The sequence below is a fragment of the Neodiprion pinetum genome, chromosome 3 (assembly GCF_021155775.2).
Source record: "Neodiprion pinetum isolate iyNeoPine1 chromosome 3, iyNeoPine1.2, whole genome shotgun sequence".
In the NCBI taxonomy this organism is placed as follows: domain Eukaryota; kingdom Metazoa; phylum Arthropoda; class Insecta; order Hymenoptera; family Diprionidae; genus Neodiprion; species Neodiprion pinetum.
Genome location: NC_060234.1, coordinates 22,585,430 through 22,603,747, shown reverse-complemented (window position 1 = coordinate 22,603,747; position 18,318 = coordinate 22,585,430). Strand labels below are relative to the sequence as shown.

The following is an 18,318-nucleotide window of genomic DNA, read 5'->3' as shown; positions in this document are numbered from 1 at the left end:
AGGGGGGTTAAACGATAAATGATAAATAACGGGCCCCCTAGATTATCACACGGGCCCATAATATACATATGTATATATATAGTTTTAATAGCGATATAGGCGAAGGTGGTAGGGGGAGGAGGTACCAACTCGTACGGCGTGACATCTTCCCCTTTCTTTGATCGGCAAAAAAATTTTTTAAAATGAAAAACAAAGAATAAAATGATTTTTCCGAGCCGTGTGTACTATACATAAATGAATATGCACGGGTAAAATAAACGCACACATACGACAACGACAACAGCAACAAGTAGACGCAATAATACATATACGTATAATTTATACAAAAGCTTGCCGTCGCGACATCGATGAGAACGTAACGATGAAACTCTGCGTATATTCAAAGTGTGGAAGGCGGAGGATTGAAAAGTCTTAGAGAAACACCATGGAAAAATAGCGATTCGGCGCGTTCTCGTCGACGTTCCAACGGCCGAGCCGCGTAACTTAAGAGTCTAAGAGGTCGGCCAGACACTCACCGGCGGTAGTGGTGGCCGGTGTAGCCTGCACGGCGCCACTAGCGTGCTGCTGTTGCTGGGGTGGAAACATCGCAGTTGGATGAAGAAACAAGGATCCGTACATCATGTTCTCGTCGGACTGCTGTTGCTGTTGTTGCTGCTGCTGCTGCTGCTGATGGTGGCCGGTGGGCGTCGTGCCGGTAACAGCCGAATTGGCGTTCGCGGCAGCGACGCTGGCCGGGAGGATGGGAGCACCGGGTGTCGGTGGCACGAGGGTGCCGTCTTCGACGGCGACCCTCACCGACTCGATGTGCCGCCTGGAGAAGACGTGCTCCTGGAGGGGGGACTTGGGCGAGTACCGGACCCCGCAGAGCCGGCACTCGTCGGGCCCCGTGGGTCCCCGATGCGGCGGCACGGCCGAACCCTCGGCTGGCAGACCTGCCGCCAAGCGAGCCTTCTTTTCCTTGGCCCTCGCGTTCTGGAACCATACCTGCAACTCGGCTTCATTAACTCGCTGATCTTTCCTCCGCTGCAAGATGGGGAATGGGGATGCTGCTCACCTGGACGACGCGCTTCGGCAGACCGATCTCGCGCCCGAGCATCTCGCACTCGGCCATCGTCGGCGTCTTGTAGTCGGAAAACAAGGACTTCATCACCTTCACCTGGGTCGCCGACATCTGGGTCCTGTACCGTTTTCCACCGCCACCGCCACCGCTCTGACTGCCCCCGATGTTGCCACCCCCCATTTGACCTCCGCCACCGCCGCCCCCAGCCACCCCGTGCCTCGAGCTCTGGGTGCTGGAAGCGGGACTCGCGGGGCCGCTTTCGTCGTCCAGGAATTCCGTGGTCTCGCTCATGCTGTCCTCGTCGCACATGCTGCGCTCCGAGAGGTCGGTCAGGGGTCCGCAGTCGCTGCCGCTTCTTAGATGACTCCCGTGGTGCTCGTCGAGGAGCCCGCTTAGTCCCCCAAGGCTCAGTTTGACAGGCCTACTAAGGTCGACTGGTTTGCTAAGGTCGAGGGGCGACTCACCGGTGCTGGTAGTCTGCTGGGTGCCGGCCTCTTGTTTTCCGTTACTGGTGTGGGCCTGAAGCTCGCTAATGTACCGTTTCATCGACTCCTCGTAGTACTTCTTCAGGGAAGCTTCCATCTCGGTGTTGAAGGGTGGAAAAAGCGGCGGCATCATGTTCGGCGTGCTTGGATTTGAAGGGGCCGATTCCATAGATAGTTCCTCGTCCGGTATGTTGTCGATGTTGACCTCGCCGCGCGCCACCTGATCGGCGTGCTTGCTGCTCAGGTGGGACTCGAGGGCAGATTTGACCTTGAAGAGGGCCGGACAGAAGGGACACCGCTTATTGATGACCTGACTGTGCGCCCGGAACTGACCCTTTCTCTCGCGAGCTCGCGTGTTCTGGAACCAGACCTGAACGACACGCTTCTTCAGTCCGACCTCCCGGGCTATCGTCTCGAGCATTTTTCTCGAGGGGTTGGACTCTACCTGGTACTTCTGGTAGAGATAGTCCAGCTGCTCCGGCAGAATCGTAGTTCTCAGTCGTTTATCTTTGGGCTGTTCGGAGTGCTCGGAAGTCGCGCGACCTTCAGATCCGGTACCCTCCTCAAAGTCATCGAATTTTCTCTTCCGGTCTTGCATCATGGCTATCAGGGGATGCGGCGTTTCCGTGGTCACGCCGCTCGTTGCGTTCAGCGCCTGCTGCTGTAAAATTCCGAAGGGTGAGTCGGGCGGATAGGCAGGCGGAAAGAGTGAAGGGTTCATTATGTGAACGAGCTGATGTTCTCGCCACAATTCGAACCTCCCAAACATCAAGTTGCACTTGTCGCACTGGAAGCTCCCCTCCTTCGACTCGCTCTGCGCGATCTGCGGTTGCTGTTGCTGCGGCTGCTGAATCGGCTGGGACTGAGTCTGCTGCGGAATTGGCTGCGGAATCTGTTGGGCCTGATGATGGGGTGGCGTGGTGGTAGCTGCGAGAGGCTGTTGAAGTTGTTCCGCGAGGGCTGGAGCGTTGGGTGGATTCGCGGGGGTCGCGTTGGTAGTGGTGGTTGAGCTGCTGTTGCTGTCCTCCGAGCTGAGAACGGCCGCGACCTGGGCCGCGGCAGCCTGGGCCTGAGCGCTGCGTTTGGCGTCCTCCTCTTTGAAGCAATGGGTCTTCTGGTGTCGGATGAGCTCGTAGTACCGTTGAAACACGAGCAAGCACTTGTTGCACTGATAGTTAAGCCCAGGCGTTCTCTGGAAGCGGCCAGCGCCGTCGTCGCCGTCCCTGCCGCCTGGGGTGACGGGCTCAGCAGCCGGTTGGTTTTCATAAACCTTGCGTGCCTTCTGCCTAGCGTTCTGAAACCACACGACAATCACACGCGGACTGAGACTAAGGAGCTTGCTGAGGTACTCGAGATCATCGTCTTTGGGGTAGGCGTTGTTCTCGAAGAACTCTTGAAGCACCTTTATCTGGTAGTCCGTGAATCTCGTGCGATTCGCCCTCTTCCCTGAACTACCGCCCGACGAATTGCTGCCGTTGCTGTTACCGCCGAACGAGTAATCCGCCGGACCTCTTCCCGGACTCAACGACCTCTGCGGCGTTAACGCCATCGCAGCCATCGCCGCCGGAACAACTCCACCGGCGCCTGGTGTTGGGCTGGCGAAATTCTGGGGAGCCAGTTTCGGCGGGAGCATCGGTGTGCTGGGGATGTTAGTCGTGGTCGTCGGCGCTAGGCTCGAGAGATCGTGGTGAAGGCCGGAGAACACCGAGCTCATGCTGAGGGCAGGCGAATGCGGTCGAGAGTGTTGGCCCCCTGAGCTGCCGGGCGAATGATGCTGCGGTTCGTCCGGATGCTGGACGTGGGATGGAGTCAATGTTGGCTGTTGTTGTTGGCAGTGAGGCGATGGTTCAGGTATTTCCTGCTTGACCTCGGGTAGCTGGGATGTCGTAATGCCAGAGGAGGGCGCAGGTGACGGCGAAGCCTGCTTGTTCGGACTCTTATCGTCGGCTGAACTGCTGCCGGAGACGCTCGAGTTCAACGGCGTGACCTTAGCCTCGCCGGTTTTCTCGTATTCCTCAAGATTCAGTGTCGTACTTGGTGGGTTGTTGAAGTTGTACGGACTGTCCTTGTTTCGCTGTCGTTCTTTGAACAGAGTGTTTCTGAACCAGTGCTTTATAACTTTCGGTGGCAAACCGCTCTGCGCTGCCATGTCAAGGATCTGCTCCTCCCCTGGCGAGTTGTTTATGTCGAAGTGAGCTCGAAGAATTTTCAACTGTTCGTCCGTTATTCGGGTCCTTGCCCGCTTCTGTGACGCGGCGGCGTTTGCCTGTAACAAAGAATAAAAAAAAAAAAAAAACACGGAAATGTTTCAAGTCAAGTCGGCAATTGAGGGGTTGAAAAAGAAAAATCATTTCAAACTGACTCTGAGTGGTAAACTCACCGCAGCAGCCTGCTGTTGTTGCAATGCCAAGTGTTGCTTTGCTAAAATATCTGCCTGAGCATTGATCGGCGGATAACCGCTGGAAGCCCCCTCGTACGGTGGCGGAGGAAGCATAATAGGAACTAGCGGGGGCTGAAGATTCATGGCCGCGAGAGCCGGAACGTTCAAGCCCAAAGGAAGACCCATCATGCCCATCATGAGTCCGGGATACTGTTGAAGTTGTTGCTGAAGTTGGGACGCGGCCATAGCATTGAGGGCCGCTTGCATTTCCGACATTTGTTGAGCAAGCGTCATTTGAGCATGTTGCTGCTGTTGTTGTTGTTGCTGCTGCTGCTGCTGCTGTTGTTGTTGCTGATGTTGCTGTTGCTGTTGCTGTTGCTGTTGCTGCTGCTGTGCGTGGATTTGATTAGCGGCGGGAGCAGTCGGGGTCGTCGAGTCGGTACTGGAAACTGGCGTGTTACTGAGGGCCGGTGTCGACGCAGGTGTTGTCGACGACGCCTCGGGAGTTCTGCTGGTGGACTCTTTACTCTCAATAATTTCGTCCTTCTCCTTGTCGCCACGGTGATCTTTGTCTGGACTAAGATCTTGCGGAAGACTTGACGCAGGCGTCGAGCTCCGGGGCGCCGTCGTGGTCGAGGATGAAGTGGCGGCGGTGACGACAACGGACTTCTTCTCGTACTCGCATTTGAACTGCTGCGCGTATTTTTCAAGGAATTCACGGGGTACAAGGTCTCTGTGAACCTCTTCGCAGTGAGCCTTCAGGACCCAGACGCTACTGAACTCTTTATTGCAGTGCTGGCATGTGCTGCGAGTCAACTCGGGTATCGGTTCCTCGTCACCCGGTTCCTCGCCTTCCTCTTCCCGCTCCTGAGCAGCTTGCGCAGCCAAGGCCTGCTTTTGCTGTTCCTGTTTCTGTTGCTCCTGTTGAGCCTGAAGCGCAGCCGCCGCCTCCTCTTCCTTTCGTTGGCGTCTTTGGTGATTTTCGTTGAACTGCATCACGAGGTCGAAGCCGAAGCTTTCTAGTAGATGTTTGTACATTTGTGAAGTCTTGTGTCTCGGTTGGGATAAAATGTCTTGAGCGATTGGTGCCACAGATTGTTGGGGTTGCTGCTGTTGTTGCACGTGCTGCGGGCCAGGGGTCGTCGTTATCGGTGGTGGTGATTTCGCGCTACCGGATGAAACGATTTGCTGGGAGGCGGCCAGCTGTTGAAACAGCGCCAGAGGATTACTGAATATGCAGTAGAGCTGCTGATGGGTGGCGAGTTGTTCCTGACTAACGAACAACGCGCTACACCGTGGGCAGGACAGCATGTTCCCGTTATTGCTATTACTGTTGGCGTTCGCCGTCAAATTTCCAGTGTTGCACGGCGGGCTGTTGGGACTCGTGGGAGACGGTTGCTCGATCAACGGTCGTCCGAGATCAAGCTGACCGCTAGCCGCGAGATCGGGAAGCTTGCTGGCTCTGGTCTGATGAAGAACGCTCCTCATGTGAATGTCGAGGGTACTTCCCTGGGAGTAGGCGACTTTGCAGATGTTGCACTTGTAGGGTTTCTTATCCTGGTCCTGCTGCAATTCCGGGGACTCGGTGGGACTGGCGGGCGGCACGACGGATATCAGGGTGTTGTTATTGCCTTGTTCCTGCATGGCGCGTTTCAGTTTGTGAAGATGACTTACGCTGTTGTAATGAACTAGGAGAATGTTTTTTTGCGTGAAACTCTCCTTACACACGTCACACTTGTAGGGTCTGTTAGGATCAAGGTACTTCTCCATCGGGTATGACATTTTTTCTCCTTTTCTGTGAAGCAGGGTCTTGTTATGGCCTGTGAGATAACTTTGGCGTGTGAATGCTACTTTGCACCGATGGCACTTGAACTTACGTCCGGGATCGTGATACGAGTCTTCAGCAACGGGCTGGCTGTTCAAATAATCCTCCAGAAGTCTCTGCTCCTTGTGAAGCGGCGATGAGTCGCTAGCATCGCTCTCCTCCTCGTCACCTCTAACGCAGTCTTCGTCGCCGGTTTGCTCGCCCATAATGGCTTGTCTCTTAAGCGCCTCCTCAGTCAGTGCCTGAAGCAGAGGGTGAGCGTGCAGCAGGCTCTGTTTGTACTGGGCAAGCTCGTCCTCGTGAAGGTCAGCATGAGCGGCTTCGAGGTGACGCTGAAGCGCCTGAACCGATCGAAACGAACGCCCGCACAAGGCGCACTTGGTCGCGTCTCGTATCGCGTGGTACTGCGAATGCTGCTGGAGTTTTTCTAAGGTTTTAAACGCGAGACTGCACTGCCCGCACCTGTACTTGTACACGTGTTTCTCGCTCACGGCTAGAGTCGGCGTTGTGGCGGGGTGAGCTTCCCGGTGATGTTGCTGCAGCTCTTCCAGAGAGCGGCAGATCCTTCCGCACACGTTGCACCTCGCGATTTCCTCGACCTCGTCGCCACCGCCGCGTTCGCCAACTTCCTCTTCCGGCTGCTGGTGCGGTTGCTGCTGTCTGGTCACGGTGGTCGGTGACGTCGGCGTCGCCGCGGGAGTCGACGTGCTTCTTGGATTGTTGTTCAACCAGTGACTCTGGTCCACTAAGAGCAGAAGCCTCTGAAGGCCGTCGGCGTTCACCGAGTGTATCTGCATCACGTGTCTCTCGAGCGCTGATCGCTCTTTGAAGCCATCTTGGCAAAGGGGACAAAGCAGATCTGGAACAGACTCTTCCTTCACGCCGTCCGGCTTCTCTTCGGAGTCTTGAACGTGGGCCACTTGGAGGTGCTGCCTCAGTTCGTCCCTTGAGGTCGGTTGGTACGTGCAGTAAGGGCAGCAGATTTCCTCCTGCTCGGTGTCCGCCTCCTGATCGGCGTCCTGGTCTACGTCCGGTTCCTGCTTCACTTCGCTCCCGCAGTCACTGCCCTCCTCTCGCCGCTCTGCAACAATAAGATACACATTTTGCTCGTGATGCTACGTTATATCTGGGACGGATGCGAGTGATTCTGTCTGTATGTGTTTGTGTTTCCGTGAGTGAATGAGCACGGATATTCTCGATCGCCTACGGGTGTTGGTAGCTCGGTTATTTCGCTGGAGACGGTCCAGGTCACGGTTATTGATACCGGCCCCGTTAGCATGGATTTCTAAAGAAGCGTTTCGTTTAATTATGCTCCCGTTTTAATTAAAAATAAAATCAATAGGTGCTGGACCGCGGTTATAATATACCAAATCGGTGACGCAAAACTAACGTGCGCCTGTCTGTGTGTGCAGGTATGTGCCTCTCTTCCCAGTGGGGAAATCCGGTTTCTTTTTTACGATCGTTATTACGCCTGAATTTTGATCGCCTTAATTGATGAAAATTGTAATTACTTTTCGGTTCTTCTTCTATATTACATTCTCTATCAATTGTTTTCTTATTTTGTTTTTAGGAATAACCGATTCCCGTGATCGGCGATCCCTGCGCGTGTGTGTGTTTTCGTGTGCGTACGTGCGGAATATACGATACCATGGATCATAAAGGCCTACAAACAACGCGTTGGACGCATGTGTTGTAGGCGTGCGTTTAAAACTTGTGCATGATACGTACGCCGCCGCGCCGCGCCGGGTGCTGCGCCAAGCACCCGAGACGAGCGGATGGGCCACGGGCTATATACGATTAATAAATTTCTATGGAGTAACACGACCGATAAGTTATTCCACAGGACGTTAACTGGTCACAGGTATTACAAAGTTCGGGGTGAAAGTATGGAATTAAAGAGAATTGAAAATTGAGCCGGAGGCAGCCAGTCGGCCGGCCGGCGTGGCGCGCAGATGGATGCACGGTAAACCGCGGGTCCAAAGTGCCAATAATAAAAGTTAAATTATAGATCAATGATACAAAAAATAACTAATGACCATTTCCGTGAAAAAATTTCGACTCGCGGCGCGGCGTTTACGCATTGTCCGAAACCGCATCCCATCGGGCAGCGTCAGTTGCTCAGAGTCGCGAGCGCGTGCGTATCGTTCGGTTTCGGTGGCGTGCGTACACATGCATGCAGTGTGCATATGTACACGCACATTTTCGGCACGCAGCTCCCCCCCTGCCTCTGTCGCACACATGCAACCCCCTTAGCCATGGGCTCATACAGGTGGCGTGTGCGCTCACGAAGCGAAGAGAGACTCGACAGGCGTAGATTGTAGAACCCCGGTGAGAGTGGGCACCATATGTCACGAAATTACTATCATTCCGAGATAATTGCGAGATAATCGATCAGAGTATTCGACATTTATCTCTCAGAAGCCGCCTGGAGTTACAGAGAGAGAACGGGAATGCTCGTCGCGACGTTGCTGTAGACCTACCTATAAAACGAGCGACATGCGCTGATTTTAACCAAACCGAACGGGTACCGCTAATTACGCTAATGATTGTTGCTAATTACTGGGTACACGCTGAAAGTTTCTCGCAAGTGCGTGTCGTTTACAAGGCCAGCCAGCTAACACCGAGAGAGAGAGAGAGAGAGAGAGAGAGAGAGAGATATATACGGCAGCTGACGGATAGATGGATAGATAGAGAAGAAAAAAAAATATATTTTCTAAATGGCGAAGGTTTAAATTCCATGTACAAATAATAATTAACTCTACACCAGCGAATATATATACACATACTATAGGCATACGGCAAAGTTAGCGCATGATATGCCACGTATGCAAAAGCTGGTTATTCCCTAGATGAATAAATACAGGGATTGTAATCGTCGAAAGAGGCGGATTTTTTTCGAAGTCGAATTTAATTCTTCGGACAAGAGAGTTTTTTTTCGCCCGTTCGTTCGTAAGCTCCTCATGATTGACGGAAGTGTATTTTCTCATCATTTACAAGGACTCACCGTTAGTAGCGTTTGGAGCTGTCGGTGTCGACGGTGCGGTGGGACTGGGCTGTTGTGCCGGGGGTACATCCGGGTCAGGCACGACCTGGAATACGTCGCCGATGTCGGTGTGCGGTGCTTCGGATCCCTGAACGCCGCTCCTCCTGTGAAGCTGGTGGAGCTGTTCCATCTGAAGATGCCTGAGCGACCTGACGTGCTGAAGAAGCGGCAGTCGATGCCTGGCGCTGAACCCGCAGAGAGCGCAGTGATACAGCTTACCGGGTGACGGGGTGTTGGCGCTGGCGTCAATGAGGTGTCGAAGAAGAAGAACCGCTGCCTCGTGCCTCGGAGACGCGGCGTGAAGGGCGAGTTTGTGGGCACTGTTCGTGTAATAATCGCAGGCGTGACACCGGAGCTGAGCAGCACCGGTCGGCGAAGCCATTCCGTACTTCAGTTTCCACTCGTTTCTGGGTCCGCCTTCTTTCACGTGGTTCACGTGCTGCAGCCGCTGAAGATGCTTGTCGGTCTTGCAGTGCAGCTGGAAGTTCGCTTTGAGATTTGTCTTGTAGGAACATAGTTTGCAGACGAAATGCCCGGCTACCAATGCCAGGATCTCGCCCTCTCTGGTCCGCGTTCTGTCAGCGGCAAGGTGATGACCCAGGGCCTCGAGCGAGTCGGTTGCGAAGCTGTTACAGACGCAACAGTGGTAGAGGTGAGCCGGGTCGGGGTCTGCGGGCTCCGGCGGCGGCTCCATGCTGTCTGGTGAGAGGCCGACGTCACTGGTCAAGTTGCCCATCGCTCCCATCCCGGTCATACCACCCATGAGGTCGGGCGGAAGCTGGGGCGGAAGTTGGCCCCCGGTCATCATCTGTATAAGAAGAGCCTGGTTGTAGGCCATGTCAGCCAGAGCCGCCTCGGCATGTTGGGGTTTGTCGAGTCCCCCGAGATGCAGAAGCTGCTCGAGCTGCTGCTGGTGTTGCTGTTGTTGCTGCTGATGGTGGTGCTGCTGTGCTTGTTGCTGATGGTGCGACTGAAGCGCCGACAGGGTTTGCATGTGCTTAACGTTTTGCTGCAGTACCAGCATGTTGTGCGTGTGCTTTTCGCTCGTCATGTGTATCCGGAGATTCCTTGCTACATTTGTCTCGTAATTGCAAACGTCGCAGCGAAAGGTCGGCTTAGGCTTTCCCTGCTGACTGGTCTGACTTGTTAGGTGAGGACTGTGATTTTGCTGATGATGGGGACTCCGCGTGGGCATCGGTGCATCCTGAGAGGACGAAGGGTTGCTGGTGCTAGATCCACCGCCACCCTGCTGAAGCTCCTGCATATTGTTGAGGTGCTTGTCGCTCTGCATGTGAATGCTCAGATTTCCCTTCGTCGTCGTCGAATAGTTGCACACCTCGCACCTGTACGGCTTGTAGCCGCATGTGTAGGTCTCACCGCGTGCTAACCGTGGATGAGGCTGGCCGGCGATGCAGTATATGCAGGAGGTCTCGCTCTCCGGGTGTTTCTCCTTCATGTGAATCTCGAGCGTCTCCTGGTACTTGTAGTGCCAATTGCACTTCGGGCATTTCAGCGTCTTGCACGAATTACGACTGTGAATTCCAGCGAGGGGACCGCCGGGTCCGGCCAGGCGACTACTTGCTAAAATAAGCTCACATTTCGGGCACTCAACGCCGCTCGGTCGTCCCTGCATGTGCTCCGGACATACGCCGATCGTCGTTCCGGTAAGAAAGTTCGGGGGCTGCTGGGTCAGGGCCGCGTACGACGACGGCGAGCCCTTCGTACTCGGCGGGGGCGACGCGTAATGGAGGGCGTTCGTCGGATCGGCGTTCTTCGCCCACGCAGCCGCGCTCACCTGGGCTCCGCTCCACTGGGGGTGCTGGCCCTGGGTCTGTGAGGTCTGCTGCTGACTTTGCTGATGGTTGTAGACGAGGGGGTGACTCGTGTGGGAGGTAGGTGTCGTGGGGGTACTCGGCGACGGCCTCTGCTGCTGGGGTTGCTGGGGGCTGCTGGGCACCCCGGGCGTGGTGGCTGGCGTGCTGGTCGTCGTCGGTGGTTCGTGCTCGTTCGCCGAGTCGACGCGCGGCTGCTGCTGGCCCTGAGACTGATTGGGCGACGACTGAGACGAGCACGTGGAGTTCGTTACGGGCTCGAGGAAGCTGACGAGCGGCTGCTTGCCGCGACCGACCCCTTGGATGATGGCCGACGCCGTCGAGTGCGAAAGCACCTGCCGCTCGTCCTCCATCAGAGTTAGCTGATGCTCGCCCTGAGCGTGCGCGACGAAGCTCTTCGCGTATCCGAAGCTGAGCTTGCAGATGAAACACATGAGGATCGGCTTGACGGGGACCGAAGCGGCGGGAGAAGGGGGCGCCGCGATTGGGGGCGGAGGTTGCTTGCCGCCCTCGGCGCTCCGGTAGCTGATTACCCTGTAGCTGTGCATGACCGGGAGATCGGGGTTCTGCTGCTGTTGCAGCGACGATGATCGCTGCTGTTGCTGCTGCTGCTGATGTTGCTGCTGCTGGTAGGCCTGGTGCGCGTAAAGTCGGGACACGTAGTAGGCGCTGGCTATCTGCGGAAATACCAGGGAATGCGGCACCGACACACCGCGTCCGTCGACTATGCAACCGTCGGGTAGAGAATGCGAGTCATCCTCGCTGAGCTCGCTCTCACCCTCGATAATGTAGGCCGATCCGTCGGGGTTGTAGACGATTTTACCGTCAAACTTTTCTACGTCACCCCCCGTCGGACTTGGACTGGGACTGGGGCCCTGCTGCGACTGCGATTGCTGTTGTTGTTGTTGCTGCTGCTGCTGCTGGCCGGTGATCGCGGTCGTCGTCATCGCGCTCGTGGCGCTCGTGTCAACGACGATCGGCGTCGGCGTCGGTATCGCGTCGCGGTTGCAGGGCTCCGTCCCCGACGGCGGACTCGCCGTCCTGGGGTGGTGGGGCTGGTGGAGAGCGGCCCCCGCCGCCGGAGGGGACCCGCCCCCACGGCCGCCCTCCTCCTCAGGGCTCATCTCCGGCTTCTCCTGCGCGTAGGAGGAATTTTGAAAGGCGCCACCGGCGCCGGTCACCCCCTGCAAGTGGTGCTGATGCTGGGCTGCAACCAGCTGCTGGTAGAGCTGCTGATGCTGGCCGATAACGCCGGGCGAGGAGGAGTGCGGCTGCGGCTGCTGTTGCTGGAGCTGGGAGGGAGGAATGTTGTGGTGTTGAAGGTGGTACTGGGGAGGATGGGGCTCACTGGAGGGCATCACCCCGAGCGGCGCGCGCCAGCCTCACATCACCCGCGGCCTCTGCGCCTGCGCCCTCCTCGGCGTAGATCCTTCGCAGGGTATCACTACTCTCGATTCGTTAGCGCCGCTGCGACCGCCGCCTGCGCTTCCACTCGTCCGACGCCCGTCCTCTTCCCCGGCGGTCCTCCTCGCCTCCTCGTCGCCTCTAATTCTCGTCCTGCCCCCGCCTTCGCTCGACGACGCTGCTTCTGTTGCTGCGACTGCTGCTACCCCGACACAACCCCAGGTCTCACCTGAAACAGTCGAAAAACACCGATTCCTTACTGATTCTAGATCCTCCTGCCGGCCACCTGTCTCCGCTACACGCCGTTAATACGGAACGAGTAACGATACGAAAATTCGTCATCGGGACGCGGGAACAAGGATCAAAAGGGTTTGTAATCTGGGGCAAATAGAGATAACGCCAAGAGACCGCAAGCTGCGTACACTCACGCGGTGACCCGACGTCGTCGTCGTCGCGATCGAAGAGGAACAAGGTTTCCACTGTCCCGGGCACCCGGGTTACGAAAAGCCGTTACAACCCGAGCCAGGCGAGCACCCGGCTCTGTTTGCGGCCCATCAACCAGACTTATCTATCGATTGGCTGTATCCTCCTCGTGTCGGCGCGAAAGCAAAATAGAGGCGATACTAAACCATTACGAATCCACGTGTACACGAAACGCGCGGTTGTGGCAACTCCACAATGCGCGTCCTGTTCTCCGTCCGATCGAAACGGCGTATGTATCCCGATTCGATTTTCAATTTGACGCCGGGTCCCGGGGGGATTCCAGTCCGCGTCGATCCGCGATGATTTCATAATTGCCCGCCTTCTCTCAATTATGCACGCTGCCCGGTACGTTTCCCGGGACGTGCATTAACCGCGATCCCGGGGCCCGAGGAACGCGAGGAATCTAACGGGCGTGCGGGGATAAATACATGGGGGAGGACGACGCCGTGACGGCCCGGGGCCCAGGCCCCGTTTCCCGCTCCACCCCGTCCCGATGTAGGTATCCCTCCTGCACCGTCGTGCAACCGAGTGCATTACCGCCCGCCAACCGAGGAGACCCTAGAACTGCCTCAAGAGAGATTCTCCGCGGTTTATAGCTTGTGCGCTCCGCTATCTCTGCCTATCCCTACGCGGCCGGTCCCCGTAATCCGGACCCCGAGCTATCCTACCTCCATCTACGCCAGATTATACCCACTTTATAATGCCCCGTTTCAACGAAGCGAGCGAACAGAGCCGAGCTCCTCGGCTCCTTATTCTCCGCAAAACTGACGTTTCGCATGCTAATTCCTCGTAACAACCGTAGGCGTCGCAACAACGACGAAAACGATCAAGACGAGAACTGCGGACGGACTTGGCCGAATCGCGGACACAAAGAAAATCCTGAAAAATTTCGGTATATTGCGATACCCGGGTTTCGTTGGAACACCGTGTTATAATAATACGCGGGGCTGCAGGCGTATTTTCGATGTTTGTCTGGGCGTCGAACGACGCTACGAGCGGGACATCTGCCGAGTATCCCTGGACCCGACCACCCGGGGCCCTACGGGCCTCGGAGCGAAGGCCCACCTGGCCGACGAGACGACGAAGCTGCATCGAAAAGTCTCGGCTTTCGCATTTCTGGCAACAATTTATTATACCTGGATCTCTGTGATCCGCACTGACGAGTGTTGAAAACGTTTTCTTTCTCGATTCGCGTGCGATGTATGTCCGTAAGAGCGTTTGAATGGATCTTGATATTTCATTACGCCTAGACTTACACCCGTAACTTGGAAAGGCTGCGGAGGTGTGAGGGACGGCAATTAAGAGATAAGATCTTAATTGCTAGACCGCGGCGTTCCAATTTGATGTTTGCGTTTCTGACGCAGCCGTGATCAGCCGGAGGTAACAGCTGCCACCACGCCGACTTGGCGAAGGTGAAATTCTTTGCAAAAAAGGGATTTTCAACAACTCGGAAGGAATATATCGTACACGTACTGCGTACACAGAGCACAATTCGAGCTTTCACTTGCGCCCAAAAGGAAGTACCGATCCGACGACGACAATGCAACGCAGCGTTGTAACGAAAAGTATCGAAAGTGCGACGCGAGCCTGTAAAATACGCAGGTGTTTGACGTTACGCGGAAGTTCGGAAATAAAGGGAGATGTTCCGGCGCGCATTGGTGCAACGAGTGATTACATCCACTCTCGAATGGGTTGAGAAAAACGAAAAGTAACGAAACGAAGGGTATAATAAGGCCCTCCTCTTTCCGCGTGGTCCCATTGTCCGCGGCATACAGCCTGACCGGAAGCCGATCTTCTTCGCCTTCGATGTTCCACCTCGCACGCGGCCAAATTCCATTCCATTACTCGAACTCGTCGTTAAAAATTTCGGCGCACGCAATCCCGAAATGCGGGAAATAAGGGCCGCGATGATCTCTGCACTCGTGTCAGGCTATGTGAAAGACCGGCGCTCCGCAGTTGGTCCAGCGGTACGGGGCGCTTGTTTGCCGCCTCGTAACTCTTCGTGCGCAACGTGGCACGGCTATTATTGTTATTGCTGCCGTTGTTATTATCATTGTTGCCGTTACACCTCTCGACGGCTTTCTACTTAATATACACGGCTATCCACGGCTATCCACACCTTGACCGCCGCCCGTTCCCTTCGTTACAACCACGCCGGCTTTGAGTCTTCGACTCTACCAACCTACTATAATACCTACAATGCACGCCCCCCGGGGCAACTTGCGCACACGCGCTAACGCACGGTCTGCGGCAGACTTCCCGCCACCGCGGGTCAAACTAATTAGTCCTCAACTGCGTTAGAACTCCGCGAAGGGGGTTTTATACCCGGGCGATTTGAATTTGACGGATCGATCGATAAGGTTCTGCGGATTCTCAAATAACGTCGAGACACCGAGACCATCTCGTTGACAAGTACTCGAAATCGGATGACGTTCTTAATTTTCGACGGGCAATGACGGCGGTAATTTGTTAGCTAGCGCACACAATTATCGCATCAATTACACTGATCGTCAGTAAAGACAGAGAGATAGTTTAAATTCTGATATCTTTAATCAAATATCGATATCTTAAAGATCGGTATACATAAATCCACTTTACGATCATATACTCGAGGTTCGAAGATTGTTGATCAACGGTGTGAATTTGATAGATTGCGGTATTGATCCTTGGATCATTTGTTAGTATACATTGTAGGCATGTTACGAACGGACCGTGCGCGGATGGTCAAGAATAAAGAATACCGATACATAGAAGAAGATGAAGAAGAAGAAGTAGAAAGAAAACGATCCGCGGGGGGATAAATATGAGAGGCATGCGTGTGCGAGATGAGCCTTTCTCACGGTGCATTGGGATGAAATTATAAGGGAATGAGTTAAACTTGGTCCGAAGAGCCAAGAGGAGGGGAAGGAGTGAGGAAGGGGGGGAATGCTCGCCGCGAGGAGCGGCTCCGAGGTGCGGCGGCTCGGAGGGCAAAGGGGGGGGGGGGGGGAGAGGTAGGGAGAAATCATACTTAATTGATATCACAAAGAGGGCCAGGCGAGTTCCTCTCGTAGAGCCTCTGGCAGGCCGCTGCAGCGCCATGCTTCAAGTCCACCGAACCTATAACGTCGTAATCACTCGCTCTCTCGGGTTAAACGCCTCGCCTTGAGGATATGCCTACCTGCCAGGCTGCCTTCGTACCTTTTGTCGAGGCAGCAGCACACGTTACGTTAATTACTTAGCGACTTTGCGCGGAGAGTACCGCGTGCGTGTACGTAAGGATGATAAGGGTGGCGACGACGACGGGGGCGGGGGGGAGGGAGAGGGAAGCGGATACCCGCAAAAGAGATACTCGCAGTCGGCTTTCCACCTACGTCGAAATACCCGCGTCCCCGCCGCGGTGTGACCGCGAGTCACGGAGTACTTCGTCATTGGTCCCGGGATGGCAATTTACCGGTAATGACGAGGACATGCTAGACCGGCTGTAAGTATTTAGTACCCCGCCCTACGGCAATACGGTGAACGCGATACTAGTTATAAAGTTGATAGCTGCGGTCCGCGTATGTCTGCATGCGCGTGCAGGTTGTTCCATAGTCAACTGCGCTTTGGGATTTCTCTTCGCGAAGCAGTTATGGGGGAGGAGTATAAGCAAATGAGCAAAGGTTAGCCGGACTTTGTCGGTTTAAAATTGTAGTAATATCAAAGTACGACCGCCCGACCGTCGTTCGTTTCTACATTTACTGTCGTTTCAGTAATAAATTGAATGCCTACTGCACTAGATATATCTCGATGATACTTTACTTATTATTTGCTGTAAAATCTACTGTATAATAAATATAGAAGCGATAGATGACAGTAACCGTAACTGATTAAGTGTTTCGAATCATAAAACTTCCTCATTACCCGCACCGTCTGTTATACCGAGTACAATATAAACCCACAGAGTTTTTTTCTTCCGCAGTGTGTACAAATCTCGCCAGGTATATACTTTTCAGTTAAATCAATACAAAATAATTGTGACTAAACATTTCTTCAAGCTCACTCACCGGCATACATAACACTTGCCCGTGAGGTTCTGAACTGTATAAAAGAAGAGCGTAGGCAGGTTGTAAGGTACATAAAAAACGGGTTTGCTCCGAGTCTGACTAGGATACACATTCGGCGTTTCCCTCCCTTCCCCTGAACTTTCTTCTCTTTCTTACTACTCGAGGTTAGTCGCGTCACTTCTCTTCGTCAACACTGTAGTGGGCACGGTATAATGAATAAAAATCGTAGAGGTGATTTGTCGCGCGCTTAATCATTCCCGTGAATCAGGGATCGGGTAATTTGGAGCGCTCATGCCGTTCGGTATATAATGACCGCTGTTTGTACCATATATTTTTTTCATACCAATTCACTTCCACCGCCTTTAACGATTTACACATGTACCACGTTCGTCGCGGCGCGTTAACCGACCGTTAATTAATAATAATTACTTTGGTCCATCGGAGAGGAGCCCTCGCGTTCGAAGATCGTTACGCTGCGGCCAGTAACGCGCCGATAGGTCGTTCACATTCGTAGGATACCGAGTCTCCGCAATTAATCTCCCAAAAAAAAACACTAACGAACGTCTAATTTTTCATCTTGCTAAAATTTTTCGAAAAATCATTCGCGATTCGGTGATAACAGATTTGGTCCCGAGGCACACACCTTACGTTTGGGATTAAAGAAAAAAGAAACAGGCACTCCGGGCTTCATTTGTGTCCATTACGTCGTTGTTCCCCTTTCTCACGTCCCTTTTTCGGCCTGTTTTTTTCCCCTTCTTCTATACTTTTTTTTCCAACCAAGCGGCTAGCTAAACCATTCGAGATAGTTCTAGCTTCACGGGGGTTAGCAGCGAGTGGGTTGGAAGGTACCTAATGACAAAATCAATGCGACATAATTAGAAATGGCGGCTAACCGCCTCCACCCCAACGTCCGTCCAACGATGGCCACGAGTGGCGCATACGGCGTGGGCGAAGTCACGGGGTGGCCGAGCCGAGAATTATTGTAAAAACATTTCTTAATCGGATCGATACCCGGGGTCGCGCTCACCTGAGGAAACAACTCGATGTGGACAGCAGGTAAGTGCCGAGGGCGTTTCGCCGAGTGCAAGTTCTGCACCGCGAGTGCAGTTAGACAGGCTCATTAGCTCGATACTTGGCAAACAGTCCTTGTTTTACGGCAGCCAACGTTCCGAAGACTAGGCAAGGTACGTGTCTCGTCACATACCGACCCTAGTTTCAACGCGCGTGAAACCCACTCCGCCCACCCTTAATAGCTTGGCAATTAATCAAAAGTGAGAAACAAGACAGGGTTAAACCAATTTTCGACAGAATAAGTCAGTTACCAAAGTAGAGGGGGGGGGGGGGCTTAATTTCTGTACTAATGGTGATGTCATTCAGAACCCGCGCCAACGGTCAAGCTCGAAGTGTTCGGAAGACGCTTGATCCTTTTACTTGACCGATGTTTTCTTCTTAAAATTAGCTTGTTATACGAGTCACGAAAATTCTTATGAACATGAGTACGGCGACGTTACATTGCAAGTGGTCTTTCGCTTACACCGAGTGAGTTAACCGTTCTAATTACGTCGACCAATCATCGGTCGAAATACAGTCACCCTGACCAAACGATTCCGTCGGTACGTGATCAGCGCTAATCAATGTCCGGTATGCGTCCAAGTTAGCATGAATCTGATAACGAGTTAATCGATGCAATAAGAAGAAGAGGAAGAAAAAAAAAGTCCGACAGAACGTTGATACTTTAACACTGTTTAAGAGAGCCTGTTTTACGATCAGCATCGTCGAGA

The 18,318-nt window shown here is 54.1% G+C and overlaps 1 protein-coding gene across 4 annotated transcripts in view; it reads right to left on the bottom strand.

Annotated features, from left to right (window-relative positions):
- Window positions 1-18,318, bottom strand: part of zfh2 (Zn finger homeodomain 2) — a 210,535-nt gene that overhangs the window by 64,350 nt on the left and 127,867 nt on the right. For all 4 annotated transcript variants that reach the window (XM_046615741.2, XM_046615739.2, XM_046615738.2 and 1 more), the window contains 4 exons: window positions 8,755-12,258; window positions 3,926-6,831; window positions 1,055-3,811; window positions 516-984 (listed from right to left, as the gene is read on the bottom strand). In XM_046615741.2, the coding sequence (XP_046471697.1) occupies window positions 516-984; window positions 1,055-3,811; window positions 3,926-6,831; window positions 8,755-11,983 (9,361 nt within the window). In that variant the 5' untranslated portion in view covers window positions 11,984-12,258. The remainder of the gene's footprint in view (window positions 1-515; window positions 985-1,054; window positions 3,812-3,925; window positions 6,832-8,754; window positions 12,259-18,318) is intronic.